Consider the following 18,617-nt stretch of genomic DNA (forward strand, 5'->3'; position numbering starts at 1 on the left):
CTTCCCGGACCGGGGCACGAACCCGTGTCCCCTGCATCGGCAGGCGGACCCTCAACCACTGCGCCACCAGGGAAGCCCAGCTCTGTGTAGTCTTGCTCCTTAATAGGTAAGACGTACATATGAGGTGCAGTGTAAAACGGTTGGTACAAGTTGGTGGCTAAGGTGCGGGTTCAAACCCCACCTCTTACTAAATCTCAGTCTCCTCATCAAACACAACTGGTACTAGAACCAAAACTCACCAGTTTGATGCAACGACTCAGTGAGTTAATAAGTGGAGTATTTGTAATGGCGCTTAGAATAGTTACTCTTTCGGGTTCTGCGGATAAACAAGGGCCCCTGTAACCTTATGGGACATTCAACCAACACTTGTAGTGGCTGCAAAATGAGCCTCACTTAAGAGTCACCTACCCCAAAGGAAACACAGGAGGAAGACACAAAACTTAATTTAATAGAAATTTCATTTGTAGTTCTTACATTCTCAGTATGAGCCGAGCTAGAACCCGCTGCCCCACTCGGAACTGGCCCAGTCCTGGGGGCAGGGGAGAAAGGAGAGAGGGAGGTCAGAGCTCAGGGCTTAGGAGCCCCATTCTTCCTCAGTGCCGGGGGGCTGGTGATGCCACCCTCTTCTCCTACCCCCCGGTGGGGTCCAGGAAGGAGAGCAGATGGAATCTTGGGCCTGGGGCTTCTCCCCCACGCCACACCCCACCCTGAGTCCCCAAGTTGGAGGGGAGCTAAGGGATCTGGGGAGATAAGGGGACAGCAGAAAGCAAAGATGTCAAATCAAGAAAGATGAAGGCCAGGGGTGAGGGGTGAAGGAGGATCAGAGACAAAACACCAGTTTAAAAAAAAAAAAAAAAAAAAAAAAATTAAAAAAAAAAAAAAAAAGGGAGGGGGAGAACAAAAACAAAATCCAGCCCAAATTGGAACCCGCCTGGAAAAAAGTGAAAGTTCTCCAGTCTCACAGAGACATTATTTGGCGCGGCCGGCTCTGCGGCAGGAGCACTCAGGCCTCAGTCCAGCCCTGGAGGCGGCGGCGGCGTGGCCCCTACAGCTCATCCTTGGCCTGGCCAGCGGCAGCGTCTCCCTCGTCCTCTTCCTCTTTGTCGTCCTCCTCGTCCTCGTCCTCCTCGTCCTCGTCCTCCTTGTCTGCCTCCTCCTCTTCCTTGCGCTGCTTCTCCTCCTCCTCCTCCTTTAGCCTCTGCTCTTCGTCTTGCTTGTCCTTCATTTGTTTTTCTGCTGCCTGTGTGCAAACCACACACCTCAGGGCCTGGACTCCCTTGGCAGCCCTGCCCACCCCCAAGCCCAAGACTCGACCCTGGTCCCACCTTCGTAACACCCCATGTCTCGTTGCCAAACTCCTCAGCGTATGCTTCGTCGTCGGTGATGAGGAAGTTGTCAAAGATGGTGCCAGACTTGACCTGTATGGGACCAGGGAGTAGAGGGGTGGTCGGAAGGGTGGTCGGGGGGGATATCCCTGTTGGCCTTGGCCTCGAAAAGGTCTCCTGCCCATATTCCCATAACCACTACACAATGCTACAGTTTAATGTTGCAGTTAAAAAACAGGCTGCCTGGGCTTCCCTGGTGGCGCAGTGGTTGAGAGTCCGCCTGCCGACGCAGGGTACAGGGGTTCGTGCCCCGGTCCGGGAAGATCCCACATGCCGCGGAGCGGCTGGGCCCGTGAGCCATGGCCGCTGAGTCTGCGCGTCCGGAGCCTGTGCTCCGCGACGGGAGAGGCCACAGCGGTGAGGGGCCCGCGTACCACAAAAAACAAAAACAAAAAAAAACAGGCTGCCTGGGTTCCAACCCCAGCTCTGCCATTTCCTGCCTACATGACCTCGGGCTGGTGACTTCACCTCTCTGCACCTCAGTTTCTTCATCTGTAAAAAGGGGTCTCACTCCCTTCTTTAAATATTTCTCTAGTACCTACTACATACCAGGCACCATTCTAGGTGCAGAAGGTACATCAGTGAACAGAACAGACAAAAATTCAGTCCCTGTGAACCTAATTTTCTAATGGGATTATCTAACCACTTTCTAGGTTGTTGAGGGCAATAAAATGTGAGTTGGTTCCCGTAGGTACTTGAAAAAGTACCAAGAAGTTAGTATAACTTCAAAGTGGGTGCTGTAAGAATGCCATAAGGACAAACCAGGAATTTCTTTAAAAAAAGAAAAAGCACCATTTTGGAGTCAGACCTCCTTTGTCCCTTTCCTCCTGGGTTGACCCTGAGCACTTGAGGTCCTGGGATCCTTCTCTTCCCTCTGTGTCTCACCTGCCATAGATCCAAGCCCAGTACAGCAAAGTTTTCATAGGCGTAGATGTTGCTATCAGGGGAATACTCAGGGTTGTCGATCTCTGGGTGGATCCAAATGCCCTTGTAATCTGGGTTGTCAATCTGCCGGGGCTTCCACTCACCCTGCAGAAGAAATGAACTGATGGGTGAGTGGAGATCAGTGCGTTCCCCACTGTGCACCGCCCTGCTCAGAGCCCCAGGCTCACCTTGTACTCTGGGTTCTGAATCACTGGTGGTTCCCACTCTCCGTCCATCTCTTCATCCCAGTCCTCGGGCTTCTTAGCATCGGGGTCAGGAATGTGCTCAGGCTTGTCCCAGTCCTGAAGGTACATTAGGAGGTCAGAGTTGGCCCAGTTGTCCTCCACACCCTTCATGGTGGGGAGCCCCTGCCCAAGAACGAACCTCAGGCTTGGAGTCCGTAGGGTCATCAACCTTGGCTCGCTCGTCCCAGTCTTCAGGCTTTGCAGCATCAGGATCCTTTATCTTCTTGGGAGGCAAGAAATCCCAATCGTCCTCCAGGGAGCCAGACTCCACCTGGCTGTTGTCAATCTTTACCTCGTAGGTATTATCAGGCCGCACAATCAGCGTGTACAGGTGTGTGAATTCATCGTCCTGAAGAGAGTGGGAGATCAGTGCCCCACCCACCAGGCTGGCCTCTGAGCCTTCCCTTACAGCCATTTGTCACCACCCCCAGAGCACACCTTGCAACGGATATCCTTGTTGATCAGCACATTCTTGCCCTTGTAGTTGAAGATGACATGAACCTTCTTGGTGCCAGGACCACAGATGTCCGGGCCTTGATGAGAAACAGATCCAGTCAGAGCTAGAGATTGTCCACCATTATGAACCCCTCCCCACCCATTTATAAAAAGAAAACTTGGTTCTTAAACTCAGGTCTGTCAAGGTGAAAAGACAAAATTCAGATATCTCTAAGGGACCGTGACTAGGGATTTAAAGAAAAAAAAAAAAAATCAGTGCTCTAGAAGTCAGTACCTTTACTTGCAGAATTAGTAAATGCCTACCTTATAAAATCGCGTAAATTAGCAGTCTTAAATCAACGATAACAATACAAAAAGTTGCTACTAACTGTAACTATTTTCTCAGCTTCCCCTCCACAGAAATGTCTAACCATTTAAGTGTTTTCTATGATCTTAAGACCACTTTTCATGGGCTATAAAGAACTCATGGGGTTTCAAACTCCCTCTAACTAATCAGAGGTCAGCATCAGGGTGGGGCCCGCTCACCAAACATGATGTTGTATTCAGAGTCTCCATGCATGTCTGTCTGGTCCAGACCATCTGGAAATAGCTTCACGTAGCCGCCCCCACAGTCGATGTTCTGTTCGTGTTTCACGGTGAACTGCACCACCAGTGTATGACCCTTATTGGAGAAGGGCTCGAATCTGGCCGACAGAGCGTAAAACCGGGCATCCTGGCTTGTCTGCAGCCCTAGCAAGGAACGGAGTCAGATCACGGCTCAGCAACAACCCCCGGGACACGCTTAGAATGGGAAATACATACGACTCTCCCTTCCTCCAACCTGTTCTACTTCTAGGGATACCCAAACTGTGTGGTGACTAGGGCTTCCTCCAGGAAGTCCTCCTGATCTGAGCACCCAGCCCTAGGCTCTTACCTTTATCTTTCTCCTGGTCACCGTAGAACTTGCCGGAACTGAGAACGAATTTGCCAAAATCCGGTTTGTGTTTGGATTCGATCCAGCGCTCGGTCCATCCATCTAGGGGACCAAAGGGGCAGGTCAGAGTAGCGGTGCTTATCACCCCCCACCAAACATCTACCGGGAGCTACAAACTGCTGGGGGCAAGGAAGGAGATTCCCCCTCCCCGCGACTGTCCCCACCCCAACCTCTAGCTTGACATTTCTGGTGGCTTAAAAGATCCTCGGGCGAACCCTAACTCCCGCCGCGGAAGGCCGCCGCGCCCTCCCCGCTCCCCAGGGACGCAGAAGGAAAGATCGCCTGCGGCTCTAGCCCCTGAAGGCCACTGTTTTGATCCTCTGAGCAGTAATTACAGGCGACACGCAGATATGGGCTGGGGGGCCAGCCGCGTCGTTAGGACGGCCTCAAGGCGGGACTAGCCGTTACCTCCGTCCAGAAACTGCTCCTTGAAGTAAATGGCGGGCTCAGCGGCGCCCAGGCCAAGAAGGCCGAGCAGCACCAGCACGGGTAGCAGCATGGCGGGCCGAGGGGGCGGCGGCGCGCGGGCCCTTTAAGTCACTCTACCAGCAGTAGCTCTGCAGTAGGGACGGACGGGGCCGCCAGCCGTGCGATTTTATACCCGGCCGCCTCTCAAACCAACCTGGTCCGGCCTCTTGGTCCTCCTCCCCCACCTTATCATTGGTCTGTGGCCACAGCTCTGCCTTTCCATTGGACCCTTATGGGTTCAGCAAGTTAGGCTGTGCCTCGGAACGCTGGGTTCCCAGATGGCCGATTTCTATTGGCCGCACCGCTGGCCAATGAAGGTCGACCACGCGTTGTGGGGGACGCCCACCGGTGGAGTGGGGGCCTCGAGCCCCTCAGGCCAGGTCATGTGACCAGACCTCGGCCCAACCCCGCCCTCGCGAGCTAGCAGCGCTAGAGATCTAGGCGTTTAAAGAATCCGCGCGAGCGCAGGTGCAGCTTCTTAGAGCTAGGGCCCTGCTCCAGCATCGACTCCGCTTATCCCCTCTACAGGGATGGGTAGGCAAGGTTTTCCTAGCCTTTTCTACCCTGAATTTGGGGAACCCCACCACTCCGACCCTCTCTCTCTCCATCTCTTTCTCTCTCTCTCTCTCTTAACCCCCGCCCCGCCAGGATGGGGCAGAGGGCATCGAGCCCTGGGGCTTCACTTCACCCCAGCGCCAGAGCCGTGCAGGCCTGCGGGGGAAGTGCCGGCTCTCTCCTCCGTAAGGCCCCTAGTTCCCTGGCAGCCTGTCAGACTGCTGCTGTGTGAGCTGGGGCAAGGCATTTAGCCTCTTTGAAGGCACAGGAGCTCCTGAAAGGCCAAGAGGAGCGACCCCAGCCAGCTGCTGGCCGGCAGCAATGCTTTCAAAGCTTTTAGGGATGTCTGGGACAGAGGGAAGGAAGCCCTGAACAGCTCGAAGTTGTGACTATAGGCTGGGTCTCCTACGGTTGTTTGCCTTATTGCAGCCTGTCCTTTACCCCCCATCCCCTCCTCAGCCGGTAAATGAAAGGGGGTCACTGCCTTGTGGTCTCCCACAAACGGCCTGCTTTTGCAATTAAACGGCTAAAGATGAAAGGGCAGGGGGTGCCGTTGGGGAGGGAAAAAATGGGACAGATGGTGGGGAAGATAAGGTCTAAGGGAGGTGGCCAGGACCCCTGAGACTAGAGCCTTCTTAGGAAGCCAGAGGCACATGACTGAAAGTGACACACCAGCTCCCTGTCCCTAGGCTGCAGGAAGGAGGAAGGAGAGGTGGGGCTTTCCCAAACTGAGCAAATTGGCTCTGGACCTGGGAAGGGGAAGTAAACTGCTGAAGGGGGGCATCCTGGCAAAAGGGTGGGGAGGGGGTGCTTCCCCTCTAGCAGTGGGGACTCAGAAAAGAGGGGAATGAGGAGTCTTGGAGAAGTTGGGGTTCTGCCCCTTCCCCAAGACAGTATCCAGTATTGCCCAACCTGGTCCTCCCCAACGAGGACCCCCCCAAGTCTGGGATGACCACTCTAGGCCTTCCACTGACCTTCCCCCCCACCTTCCCTCCCTTCCACCATGTGTCAGGGACACATGGGCTAGGTGCTACCTGCCAGAGGGTAGACACTGTGCCTGTCTTGTTCACCTCACCATCCCCCCCCCCACCCCACAGTGTCTCCTGCAGCACCGGGCACAGAACAGGCTTAAAACCTACTTGATGGGTGACAGAAGTAAGGAAAGGACTCTTGCTAGAATTAAATAAACAAAAATGGGGAAAGTGCTTCGAAGCTAAGAAGAGACTTTGAGGGATGCATTCTGAATTTTTATCAGGACCTCACTGTAGGTCCAGCATTGGGGGATATTAGTTAACCCCATTTACCACGCTCAAATAACAGTTGTGTAGCTAAATGAGTAGGTGCTTAGAACAGCACCTAACACAGAGTCCACACTCAATTTAGTACCAGCAAGTATTGCATATATGTGTGGGTACTGTTTCACTTAATTCTCACAGTAACCTGGGCTCATATCATTTCCATCCAAGTGAGGAAACTGAGGCACAGAAAGATTAAGTGATTTGGCTGAGGGACAAAAATGGCAGATCTGGGATTAGAATCTACTTGTGCTGTCTAATGTAGTCTCCACTGGCCACATGTGATTATTGCCTTTTGAAATGGAGCAGCTCTGAAGTAAGCTGTAAGTGGAAAATACACATCAGAATTTGAAGACTTAGTGTGAATAAATAATGTAAAATATTTCACTAGTAGTTTTATATTAAGTGTTGAAATGATAATGTGGACATTTTAGGTTCCATAAATTCTTCAAATTAATTTCACCCCTTTTGTTTTTAACGTTGCTACTAAAATGTGTAAAATTACATTTCTATCTTGAAATATATTTCTTGTTTTGTTTTGTCTTGGCCAAGCTGCGTCATGCTGACCAAGGATCAAACCCATGCCCCCTGCAGTGGAATAGTGCAGTCCTAACCACTGGACCACCAGGGAATTCCCAGTTTCTTGAATTATATTTCTATAGGACAGCACTGGTCTATACTACAAATTATTTTCCTGACATTGGTCTTCTCAGAGCAGGGGTATGGGGAGGAGGGGGCAGGTTCTGGAGTGTTTATAATTTCTGACACTCTCCACCAGCTCCTTGCAGAACCTTGGGCAAGGCATACCACCCTCCAAGCCTCAGTTTTCACATCTGTGAAATGTATATTATATCAGTATCTACATCATCATCATACAGTTTTGGGGAAAATGAAGTAAGAAACCTGAAGCACTTAGCACTGGGCTGGGCACAGGGGAGAACGTCCATACAGGTTACCTGCAACCTTGAATATATTATTCAATAATATACTATTATTGAGTCCTTCTCTCCTCTATAAATAGGGTTGGTCCCTACCCAGACTCCCTTTGAAAATTTAAAAGTAGTTGACATCAGGGACTTCGCTGGTGGTGCAGTGGTTAGGACTCCGTGCTCCCAATGCAGGGGGCCTGGGTTCGATCCCTGGCCAAGGAACTAGATTCCACATGCATGCCGCAACTAAGGAGCCCTGGAGCCACAACTAAGGAGCCCATGTGCTGCAACCAAGGAGCTGGAGAGCTGCAACTTAAGACCCAGTGCAACCAAATAAATAAATAAATAGTTTTTAAAATAATAATAGAAAAAATAAAAGTAGTTGACATCAGCAGGATGACTGTGTCTGGAGTCCACCACCCACAGCCCTCCTGTGGGGTAAGAAAGAATCCCCAAGGGAGGACTGGTCTGAGGCCCAGAGAGGGGGAAGTCCAAGGTCACACAGCCCCTGCTGGTGGGGCTGGGTGAAGCTTAAAACAATGGTGTGAGTCTGTCTTTGATGGTATTAATTTGACCTCTCTAGTCAACCAGAAACCACCAGTCCAGCCAGTACTGGGTCCCTAACCCCCTCTTAAGTTCAAGTGACACGCTCAAGATGGCGGCACCCCAGCCCTGCAGCATAGTCTGCCACACTCAAGATGACGGTGCACGCCCCCCGGCGCCGGTTCCGGTTCCGGTTTCGGTTGTTCTGACCGCCGGCAGGCACACGCCGAGCGTCCTGCAAGCAGTCATGGCAGATGGTCCGGTGGCGGAGGTGTTGCTGCAGCGGCTGGAGGCGGCCGATGGCGGCCTGGACAGCGCTGAACTGGCGGCCGAGCTGGGCGTAGAGCATCAGACCGTGGTGGGCGCCGTGAAGAGCCTGCAGGCGCTGGGTGAGGTGAGCTGGGCCGGTGATGCCGGGCCTCCTCGCTTTTGCACCTGCGGTTCCCTTGCCAGGAGTGCTCTGCCTCCAGGCCAGATTATCTCAGGCCTGGTTAGGAGTAATTGTATGTGTCCCGCCCAGGGTGCGCAGGCGGGGAGTCAGGAACTAGTGAGGGCCCCGGCGTAGGGATGTTCCTCATGAAGTAAACGTCCATTGAGGCATGATCAGTGTTGAGGGGGTGGAGAGGAGAATGGTGGACCAGAAAGACGCAGTCGCCGCCTTCACGCAGGCTGCGGTATAATGGATATACTCAAGTGACCGGAGTGATGGAGGAAGCACGGGGAACTCAGAAGTGTTAGCAGACCCAGCCTTGAGGATCAGGGAGAGCATCCCAAAGGAGATGACACCTGAGTCGGGTTTCTGCATTGAGTAGAAAAGCCATGGCACTTTAAGGATCAGTGGGGTAGGGAGGTGGCACAAGTGGTGAGAGAGACCCAGCAGAGCCAGATTTTGCGAGGCCTTGTAGGTCTTTATCTCACAGGGGTACTGGGGGGCCATGGCAGGAGCTAGAGCCAATGAGATGTGCGTACTGCCTACATCACTCTAGGGAAGGATCGGTGCAGGCAGGACTTGAGGCAAGGGGACAATGGCAGAGGCTGGCACATCCCCAAACTACAGGGTATGGTCCCTGGCTGTAGGGAGGCAGCTGGAATGGAGAAGGGATTCAGGTGAAGGAATGAAATAAGGTTCATGGAAATGTAGGGGTAGCTCGGATGAAGCCCAGCCTTCTGACTTGGACAAGGGAAGGGTGATGGAGCCAGGGGGGAGGATGTTGACCGACCCGTGGGTCACCCAGCAGGCTGGATCCATGAGGCTAGGACTCAAAAAACATAGCTGAAAACATCAAACTTACATGATGTGCCCTGCTCTGGCCTCAGATTTATTCCTCATCCAATCTTTGATGTGACCTTCAGTTGATGGCACTGTTATTATCCCCATATTGCAGATGTGACAACTTCTAAGCACTGGTCAGAATCTTGATCAGTGTCACTAGAAGGAACAGGCAAACCTGGATTTGAAGCCTGAGGTTGTCAGTGCAGAAAGGGATTGAAGCTATGGTGTATGGGATGACAGTACCTTGACTGATGTGAAAGTGACATTTGTGTAGGCTACTGAGGGTTAAGTGGTGGCAGTTTAATGTGGTTCATTGTAAGGATGATGACGATGATATTAACATAGTAGTTATATTTATGCAGCATTTGCTGCATACTAAGCGCTCTGCATCCTTTCTGTGTATTAATTCAGTCAACACAACTCTCTGAGGTAGAGCCCACCACACCCTTCTCTCATGGATAAGAAAATTTGCTCAGGGATATTAAGCAACTTTCCCAAGGTCACACAGCAAGAGAGGAGCAGAGCTAGGAATTAGAACGAAAGGGGAGCCTAGGGTTCCTGTGTGTAATGTGGGCAGCCTGGGTTCTTCTCTGACATCTGGCTACACTGAGATGCATGTAAGTGTGGAAATAAATCATTTCACCCGAGACTTTAAAAAAATCTTTCCCAGGTTCAAAAATGATAGGATTTGTTCTTTGCTAGGCAGGTAATACCCTCAGTACTTTACCTCACCCTGGGAGGTGTGAATCATTTTTGTCATTTTTCCCGTGTCACAAAAGATCTACTGAGGCTCAACAAGGCGAGATCACTCCTCTGGGAAGTGGTACAGCTGAGGGGCAAAGCTGGCATCACAGGCTGTTCTTTGACCCGCGTCCCCAGTGCTGCGGCAAGGGGGTGCCTGGATCTGAACCCTGTCCCTGCCTGTGTCCCCCTGTTTTCCTACAGATAATCGAGGCTGAGCTGCGTTCCACCAAGCGCTGGGAGCTTACCGCTGAGGGCGAGGAGATTGCCCGGGAAGGCAGCCATGAGGCCCGGGTGTTTCGCAGCGTCCCCGCAGAGGGCCTGCCCCAGAGCGAGCTCATGGTAGGAGTCTGAGTGGGCAGGGCCTAGGGAGGTGTTGGGATGAGGGCGACCCTTGTGTCCCCCTCACTGCAGCCTTGCTCCCACAGCGACTGCCCAGTGGCAAGGTGGGCTTCAGCAAGGCCATGTCCAACAAGTGGATCCGAGTGGACAAGAGTGCTGCCGACGGGCCCCGGGTGTTCAGAGTGGTGAGTCCCTGCCGGGTGGTGGTTGGACAGGTAGTCGGACAGGTGGGCCCCCTGCCCTCATGGTCCCTCACGCCCATCACTGTGGCAGGTGGATAGCGTGGAGGATGAGGTGCAGCGGCGGCTCCAGCTGGTCCAGGGTGGACAGGCCGAAAAGCTGGGAGAGAAGGAGAGGAGCGAGCTCAGGAAGAGGAAGCTGCTGACTGAAGTGTGAGTGGGTGCCGCCCCCCCAGGCTCACACCTGTGTCACCTGCATGGCCCTGGAGCAGAAGGGGAGCCATTCTGCCCACACTGGGCCAGGGTGCTATCAGTCTCCTCCCAGCCTCCCTTCACACTGTGGTTGTCGAGCACACACGCCAGGCTCATGCCACGTCAGGGCCTTTGCCTCTGCTGTGCCTTCTGCTGAGAAAGAGCTTCCTGCTCTTCAAAGCAAGTTCTGACATCAAACCTCTGCTCATGTGTCACCTTAGAGGGGCCACCCTGACACCCTTTCCTCCCTTCAAATTCCATAAAAGTTCCTCACTCCTGGCCTCCATCCCTTGTGCCCTGTTGACTTCCTTTACAGTCCTCAGCACCGTCTGAAAGTTTATGACTGCTGGGACCTGGACAGGCTGGGGGCTCTGCCCTCACAGAGCTGACGACTCCTTTGAGCAGATGTAGCAGTGGCCTAGCAGTTATAAGAACGCAAACTGGGAATTCCCTGGTGGTCCACTGGTTAGGACTCTGAGCTTCCACCGCAGGAGGCCTGGGTTCAATCCCTGGTTGGGGAACTAATATCCCATGTGCTGCATGGTGTGGCCAAAAGGAAAAAAAAAAGACTGGAGCGGGGCTGCCTGATTCAAGTCCCAGCTGTGCCATATGCTAGCTGTGTGACCTTGAGCAAGTCACCTGATCTGTCCAAGCTTCTGTTTATGCATGTGTAAAATGGTTCCTTTTCACACAGGATTATGGGGTGACTTTATGGAGCAGAGCCTAGTGTGGAGTAAACTCTCTAAACTTGACCTATTATCACTCCCAGCTATATGCTTAGTGCCTTCAACAGACCCTGGTACACATTAGGTTCTCAGTAAATGTTTGTTGAATGAGTAACTGCATGAACATAGGGATGTAGGTTGGGGCCAGCTAAGAGGATTCTGGAGATGGTAAGTGTCAGGAGGAAAATACAACAGAATGACTTGGTGGATGACTTTGGGGTCAGCATCAGATGGGAGGTCAAGGGAAACCACTTGGAGGAGGTAACAGCGTTGTCCTGTGGCCTCAGGAACCTGAAGACCTACTGGGTGAGCAAAGGCAGTGCCTTTAGCACCAGCATCTCCAAGCAGGAAACAGAGCTGAGCGCAGAGATGATCTCCAGGTAGGGGCTAGCCCTAGAGTTGGGGGCCGATGGGGGTGTGGTAGGCAGCCCCCACCAGACCCATGTACCCTGCATCCCCCCATAGTGGCTCCTGGCGGGATCGGCCCTTCAAGCCCTACAATTTCTCGGCCCATGGCGTCCTCCCTGACAGCGGCCACCTGCACCCCCTGCTGAAGGTCCGCACCCAGTTCCGGCAGATCTTCCTGGAGATGGGGTAAGCATGGGGCTGGGGGTGGGGCTAGCCCACCTGCTTGGCACAGGCAGGGCAGTCAGGCTGTGTCTCCCACCAGGTTCACTGAGATGCCGACCGACAATTACATCGAGAGCTCCTTCTGGAACTTTGACGCGCTCTTCCAGCCCCAGCAGCACCCAGCACGGGACCAGCACGACACCTTCTTCCTGCGAGGTGGGTGGGCCCCGCCACGCCATCAGAGGTGCCAGGACTGGACAGAGCCTTTCGGGGTGGCGTACCATTTTACAGGATAAACTCCATCCTCCTCAGTGTGGCCGACAAACCTGTGTGAGCTGCTGTCGTCAACTTCTGTTATCTTCTTCCACCTCCCCTCCTGCCCACCTCAGGGCCTTTGCCCATGCTGTGGCTTCTGCCAAGAACTGTCTTCTCCCAGGTCTTCATGGCAGGCTCTGGCATGAAGCCTCTGCTCAGATATCACCTCAGAGAGGCCACCCTGACATGCCCTTGTCTCCCCAAGTTCTAAAAGCTCCTCACTGCTAGTCTTCAACATTGCTTCCCAGTTCTTTCTTTCTTCCACAGTCCTTAGTACTCTCTGAAATTGAGTGACTTTCCAAAATGGTTGTTGTTTCCCCCATCAACAGGGCGGATGAGGCTGTTGGGTGCCTGTTACCTGGCCAGGAGCAACAGCGCCATTGTCATCATTTCAGCATCCAAAACTTGCTGAGCCGTGGGACTTCCCTGGTGGTCCAGTGGTTAGGGCTCTCCGCTTCCACTGCAGGGGGCGCAGGTTTGATCCCTTGTCAGGGAAGTTCCACATGCCATGTAGTGTGGCCAAAAAAAAGAAAAAATATATATATAAAACTTACTGAGCTGTCACTGTCCTAATCTTTCCACCAACTATAGAAAGTAGACTGTTAGCCCTGTTTTGCAAATGAGGAAATTAGGTCTCAGAGAGGGGACATCACTTGCCCAGGGTCACAGCTTATAGGCGGTGGAGCTGGGATTTGATGTCAGGCTTTGCAGGTGCGCTAAAATTGTGTCTCTGGAAGGGAGTCATAAGAACTTGCCACATTCATGCAGCATAGAGTCTGCACCTATGACTGAGCTCCTGTGTGCCAAAGTCTCTGTGAAACACCTGGGTCACAGCCATGAATGAGACAGAAATCCTTGCCCTGATGAGACCCGCATATCCTGGTTGGGTGAGATATGCATTTAATTCTGAGTACGCTGTAAACATGGCAATGAAAGATGGCAGTAAATGCGATGGGGGAATTGACGTTATGTTGGTGGGGGAGCATGCTGTCAATTTAAAATAAAGGCTGGGGGCTTCCCTGGTGGCGCAGTGGTTAAGAATCCGCCTGCCAATGCAGGGGACACGGGTTCGAGCCCTAGTCCAGGAAGATCCCGCACGCCGCGGAGCTACTAAGCCCGTGCGCCACAACTACTAAGCCTGCACTCTAGAGCCCGCGAGCCACAACTACTGAAGCCCACGTGCCCAGAGCCCATGCTCCGCAACAAGGGAAGCCACCGCAATGAGAAGCCTGCACACTGCAACGAAGAGTAGCCCCTGCTCACTGCAACTAGAGAAAGCCTGCGCACAGCAATAAGACCCAATGCAGCCCAAAATAAATAAAATAAATAAATTTATTTTAAAATAAATTAATTAATTAAATAAAGGCTGCTTGGGACTTCCCTGGTGGCGCAGTGGTTAAGATTCCGCCTGCCAACGCAGGGGACACGGGTTCAATGCCTGGACTGGGAAGATCCCACATGCCGCTGAGCAACTAAGCCCGTGCGCCACAACTACTGAGCCTGCACTCTAGAGCCTGCAAGCCACAACTACTGAGCCTGCATGCCACAACTACTGAAGCCCGTGCATCTAGAGCCCGTGCTCCGCAACAAGAGAAGCCACCGCAATGAGAAGCCCACGCACCGCAACAAAGAGTAGCCCCCGCTCGCCGCAGCTAGAGAAAGCCCACGCACAGCAATGAAGATGCAACTCAGCCAAAAATAAATTAATTAAAAAAAAAAGCCTCCGTGCTCCCAATGCAGCGGGCCTGGGTTCAGTCCCTGGTGAGGGAACTGGATCCCACATGCGTGCCGCAACTAAGAGTTCGCATGCTGCAACTAAGGAGCTGGCGAGCCACAACTAAGGAGCACACCTGCCGCAACTAAGGAGCATGCCTGCTGCAACCAAGACCCGATGCAACCAAATAAGATAAATAAAATATTTTTTTAAATAATAAAATAAAATGAAGGCTGCTTAAGCAAAGATGGAAGGAGGTCAGGGAGGGAGCTATGCCTGGGGAAGGAAAATTCCAGGCAAAGGGAATGGCCAGTGCAAAGGCCCTGAGGCTGGCACATGCCTGGTGTGTTCACAGATTAGCAGGGAAGCCCTGTGGCTGGAGGAACTGATCAGTTAGGAGTGGGAGGAGAGAATTCTCCGGCAGTCCAGTGGTTAGGACTCTGTGCTTTCACTGCCTAGGGCGCAGGTTCAATCCCTGGTTGGCGAACTAAGTCCTCCAAGCTGTGCAGCATGGCCAAAAAAAAAGAGGAAATGGGACCATGGAAGGTTCTGGGCAGAGGAGAGTTGTGACTGACTCAGGTGTTCCCAGGTACCCTCTGGCAGCTGTGGAGGGTTGGGGAGGGAGCTGCCTGTGTCACTATCTGTTTTCAGTGCAGTGGCTATTTGAGAAATGCTCCTTGACTGACCAGATGTTGATCTGTCCTGCCCAGATCCAGCCCAGGCCCAGCAGCTCCCAATGGACTACGTCCATCGCGTCAAGCGGACCCACTCTCAAGGCGGCTACGGCTCACAGGGGTAAGGCAGGACCCAGGACTTTGGGTCCTGGGCAGGACACCCAGGGGTGTTGGGGGAAAGAGGTTGGGGGCCGTGAGCTGCATCATGGACTTCCTTTATGTCCCTCTGAAGGTACAAGTACAACTGGAAACTGGATGAGGCTCGGAAAAACCTACTGCGCACCCATACCACGTCGGCCAGCGCCCGCGCCCTCTACCGCCTGGCCCAGAAGGTGTGGCGGGGCTTGGGCAGCGTCGGAGGGGCCAGGGCTGACATCCTGGCCTTCTCACCCATGCCCGGGCTTGGCCTGCCTCTCATCTCCAGAAGCCCTTCACAGCGGCCAAATACTTCTCCATTGATCGTGTGTTCCGGAATGAGACCCTAGATGCCACGCACCTGGCCGAGTTCCACCAGATCGAGGGCGTCGTGGCTGACCACGGTCTCACGCTAGGCCACCTCATGGGCGTCCTGCGGGAGTTCTTCACCAAGCTCGGTGAGCAGGTGGGCTGGGGTGGGCAAGCAGGAGGATGCCTTGGTCGTCAGCCTGACCCTCCCCCTTTGCCCCACCCCCACCCCCACTCTGTTTGGCTGCCTCCCCACCCAGGTATCACCCAGCTGCGTTTCAAGCCGACCTACAACCCTTACACCGAGCCCAGCATGGAAGTGTTCAGCTACCACCAAGGTCAGGGTGGAACCCAGTAGTGGGACAGGGAGGGAGGTCTCAGGCTGCCCACGGCTCAGCCCAGGTCCCCGTCACTGCCAAGCCCACACCCCACCTCCCAAGCTAACTGCCAGGCCCCGTATCACCCACACAAGCCCCCGCATCATTCTCCTGCCTTCACAGGCCTGAAGAAGTGGGTGGAGGTTGGAAACTCCGGGATCTTCCGCCCCGAGATGCTGCTGCCCATGGGGCTCCCTGAGAATGTGTCAGTCATTGCCTGGGGCCTCTCCCTTGAGCGGTGAGTACCCAAACCACTTAGGGTATTGGCTGCCTTACTCAAGTGGCTTGCCAGGCGTGGGGGCCTGCAGACTTTCAGCCCCATTCATTCTTTCATTCATTTGAGAAACCCTTAGTGAGCACCTGCTGTGTACTGAGTCCTGTGCTGTGGTTATGACATACACATCTCTACTTCCATGAAGCCAGGGGTGCTAGTGGAACACAGAGGATGATAATTAGTGAGATAAATAACACAACAAGTAAAGCTTAAAGTATGTCCAAAAGCAGTGTTATAGAGAAAACACAGCAGGGAGGGCTAAGGAGGTGTCAGGGAAGGCCTCTCAGAGGAGGTGGCATCTGAGCAAAGACTGAAGGGTGAATTGGTAAGCTGTGAGGATATCTGGGGAATGGCGTTCCAGGCAGAGGGAATAGCCAGTGCAAAGGCCCTGAGGCTGGAGCGGGCCTGCTGTGTTTGGAGAACACTAAGGAGGCCAGGGTGGTTGGGGGGAATGAGTGAGTGAAGGTGGAGAGTGGGAGGAGATGAGGGTGGGGAGATGACAGGACAGATTGAGCAGGGCCTTTTGAGCCCCAGGGAGGACTTGGGCTTTTACTCAAGGAAGGTGATAGGAGAGGTTCTGATCAGAAGAGAGCATGACCTGACCTCGTGTTAAACCATGTCATGTCTCCCCTCCCAAGCCCGACAATGATCAAATACGGCATCAACAATATCCGGGAGCTGGTGGGCCACAAGGTGAACCTGCAGATGGTGTACGACAGTCCCCTGTGCCGCCTAGATGCCGAACGGGGGCCCCCGTCGACACAGGAGGCCGCATGACACGAACCGCCCTGGATAGGCCGCCTTCCCCAAGACCCTGCTGCCCTTTGCATCCCTGCCAGTGACCCCCTTGTCCTTATGAGGCCTCTGTGAGGCCAGTCCCCCTGCCCCTGGTATCTCCTCTTCCCCACTGGCCCCAGGGTCCCAGGGACAGGGGAGTGGGTAGCAGGTTCATTCTGTTGTCCACCTGTGAGGGTGGGCCTTGGGGAGCCCTGCAGACCAGCTGCTGGCTAATAAAGTGGGCACTTGCCCTTATCTGGTGCCTTTCCGTAGGGGTGGAGGGGTGCTGGAGCCCCGGGTGTGAGGTGTGGTGGATTGGAGGTCTTGGATCTTCAGGAACCCCTGGCCAGCCTGAGCCAGATCCCACCAGGGAAGACTAGCTCCATCAGGCATTTACTGATTTGCCTCCTGGTGCCAGGTCTCTTCTAGGTGAAGGGAACAGAACCCCCTACCCCTGTGGAAGGGGCATTTGGGAAGGGGAGGCCAAGGCGGGCGTCGGGGCCCCAGGAGCCAGCATTCCCACCAACTGGGAGCCAGCATTGGTGGGGTGGGGCGTATAGCAAGCTAAGCCTTTAAAGCTGCCCTTTTTGTTTTTTTAAGAGCAGTTTTAGGTTCATAGCAAAATTGAGTGGAAGGTAAAGGGATTTCCTATAAACCCCCTGCCTTGACACATCATAATGACCCAAAGTCCATAGTTTACATTACAGTTGATTCCCTGTGTTGTATGTAGGTTTGGACAAATGTATGATGACGTGTATTCATTCATTATTATGGTATCATAGAGAGTATTTTCACTGCTCTGAAAGTCCTCTGTGCTCCACACATTCATCCCTTTCTCCTCCCCCTAAAATACTACTCTTAAAAAAAAAAAAAACTCTCAAGGATTTCAAATGAGCCCAGAATAGAGATGAATGAGTAGGATAAAGCTCCATGAGCCCACCACTCACACTGAACAGTGAGCAGCATCTCACACCTGTTTCTATGGGAATATTTCAAAGCCAATCCCAGTCACCACGTCGCTCAGCCCAGATCTTCAGGGGCAGCACGCTTTTGGAAACATAGACAATTTTTTATGTAACCATGAGGCCACTTTTATACCCAGGGCAGTTGGCAGGCAGCTGAGACCATGGGTTTTGCTGGTCCAGGGCCTGGGGGCACCAATCTTCCAAGGGCTCCTCACTCGAATGTTTTGTTTATTTATTTCAAATTAAATAATCCAGGAATACAGAAAAATATAGCATAATACAGTAAACACCCAAGAATCCACCCCTAGTTCATTCGAATCTGAACATAGATTATATTTGCTTTGGATGTTTCACTTTTTAGATCTGTGTGACTAATGGTTTGGAGACCCTATGAGCTTGTCCTAGTTTCTTTTGCCCCCGGCCCACTAAGGTTGCCGCCTCCTGAATTTGGTATTTATTATTCTCATGTGCTTTTAAACTGTTGCTACTTACGTGTGTCACTTTAACAAGACACAGTTTCAATTTGCATGTTTTCAAATGTTACACAGACTGCACCATAAAAATCATCCTGCATCTTCTGTGTTGCTTTTGTTTTGGTTTGGTGCCAGTGTGTTTGTGTACGCATGCTTAAAAGTAAGTTTGAGGGGCTTCCCTGGTGGTGCAGTGGTTGAGAGTCCGCCTGCCGATGCAGGGGACACGAGTTCATGCCCCGGTCCGGGAAGATCCCACATGCCGCGGAGCGGCTCGGCCTGTGAGCCGTGGCCGCTGAGCCTGCGCGTCCGGAGCCTGTGCTCCGCAATGGGAAAGGCCACAGCAGTGAGAGGCCTGCGTACCAAAAAAAAAAAAAGGTAAGTGAGATTTTTCCCAGTAGATAATCCTCAAATCTTCAAATCTGACACTGCAGGAAGATGCATCTCGTGTAACTTGTAGCTTTGCCACAAGATACTGTTAGCCACTGTTTATTAAACTCTTAATGTGTTCCAAATGTTTATCCCTGAAACCCTTATAATAGTCTCATGTTTTAGATTTTATCACCTTGCTATTAGACAAAGATGGGTTTTGAGAGTGAGTGGCAGTTTAATGATCACCCCCATTGGTAAGAACCCAGATTGAAACCCAGTTCTCCAGAACGTAGGTGTAAATGTGTGTGCTCTAGTGTGTGGCCAGGGACAGAGCCCTGCACAGAAGGGCTGAGTGATGTGAGCAGATTCCCACTGTCTCC

At 52.8% G+C, this 18,617-nt stretch overlaps 2 protein-coding genes across 3 annotated transcripts; one reads left to right on the forward strand and one right to left on the reverse strand.

Annotated features, from left to right (window-relative positions):
* Positions 1-427: 427 nt before the first annotated feature.
* CALR (calreticulin) lies at positions 428-4,552 on the reverse strand. Its single transcript, XM_007469089.1, has 9 exons — positions 4,392-4,552; positions 3,924-4,025; positions 3,536-3,739; positions 2,993-3,087; positions 2,694-2,903; positions 2,498-2,611; positions 2,271-2,414; positions 1,326-1,418; positions 428-1,240 (listed from the first exon to the last, which is right to left on the reverse strand). Exons 1-9 carry the CDS (start codon positions 4,480-4,482, stop codon positions 1,046-1,048), a joined length of 1,248 nt encoding a protein of 415 aa, XP_007469151.1. The 5' UTR covers positions 4,483-4,552; the 3' UTR covers positions 428-1,045.
* A 3,399-nt stretch (positions 4,553-7,951) lies between these two features.
* Positions 7,952-16,683, forward strand: FARSA (phenylalanyl-tRNA synthetase subunit alpha). Of its 2 annotated transcripts, XM_007469091.1 has the most exons (13): positions 7,952-8,167; positions 9,992-10,129; positions 10,216-10,314; positions 10,403-10,521; positions 11,573-11,665; positions 11,751-11,879; positions 11,956-12,071; positions 14,595-14,679; positions 14,791-14,890; positions 14,983-15,151; positions 15,263-15,340; positions 15,503-15,617; positions 16,292-16,683. In XM_007469091.1, the coding sequence occupies exons 1-13, from the start codon at positions 8,021-8,023 to the stop codon at positions 16,428-16,430; spliced, it is 1,527 nt and encodes a 508-aa protein (XP_007469153.1). In that variant the 5' UTR covers positions 7,952-8,020; the 3' UTR covers positions 16,431-16,683. The 2 variants fall into 2 exon arrangements, with proteins under 2 accessions (XP_007469153.1, XP_007469152.1); XM_007469090.1 differs by lacking the exon at positions 11,573-11,665 and having other exon boundaries at positions 8,015-8,167; positions 16,292-16,682.
* The last annotated feature ends 1,934 nt before the right edge of the window (positions 16,684-18,617 follow it).

The sequence above is a fragment of the Lipotes vexillifer genome, unplaced genomic scaffold, assembly GCF_000442215.2.
Source record: "Lipotes vexillifer unplaced genomic scaffold, Lipotes_vexillifer_v1.1 scaffold1699, whole genome shotgun sequence".
Taxonomy (NCBI): Eukaryota; Metazoa; Chordata; class Mammalia; order Artiodactyla; family Lipotidae; genus Lipotes; species Lipotes vexillifer.

What these genes read in the sequence shown, in the direction of transcription:
- CALR (XM_007469089.1), bottom strand. Translation starts at nt 4,482, where the DNA reads ATGCTGCTACCCGTGCTGGTGCTGCTCGGCCTTCTTGGCCTGGGCGCC. An exon ending in TTCAGAACCCAGAGTACAAG is followed by an intron (nt 2,415 to 2,497) that starts GTGAGCCTGGGG and finishes TTTCTTCTGCAG; the next exon opens with GGTGAGTGGAAGCCCCGGCA. An exon ending in AGACATGGGGTGTTACGAAG is followed by an intron (nt 1,241 to 1,325) that starts GTGGGACCAGGG and finishes GTTTGCACACAG; the next exon opens with GCAGCAGAAAAACAAATGAA.
- FARSA (XM_007469091.1), top strand. Translation starts at nt 8,021, where the DNA reads ATGGCAGATGGTCCGGTGGCGGAGGTGTTGCTGCAGCGGCTGGAGGCG. An exon ending in GCCTGCAGGCGCTGGGTGAG is followed by an intron (nt 8,168 to 9,991) that starts GTGAGCTGGGCC and finishes GTTTTCCTACAG; the next exon opens with ATAATCGAGGCTGAGCTGCG. An exon ending in GGCCCCGGGTGTTCAGAGTG is followed by an intron (nt 10,315 to 10,402) that starts GTGAGTCCCTGC and finishes TCACTGTGGCAG; the next exon opens with GTGGATAGCGTGGAGGATGA.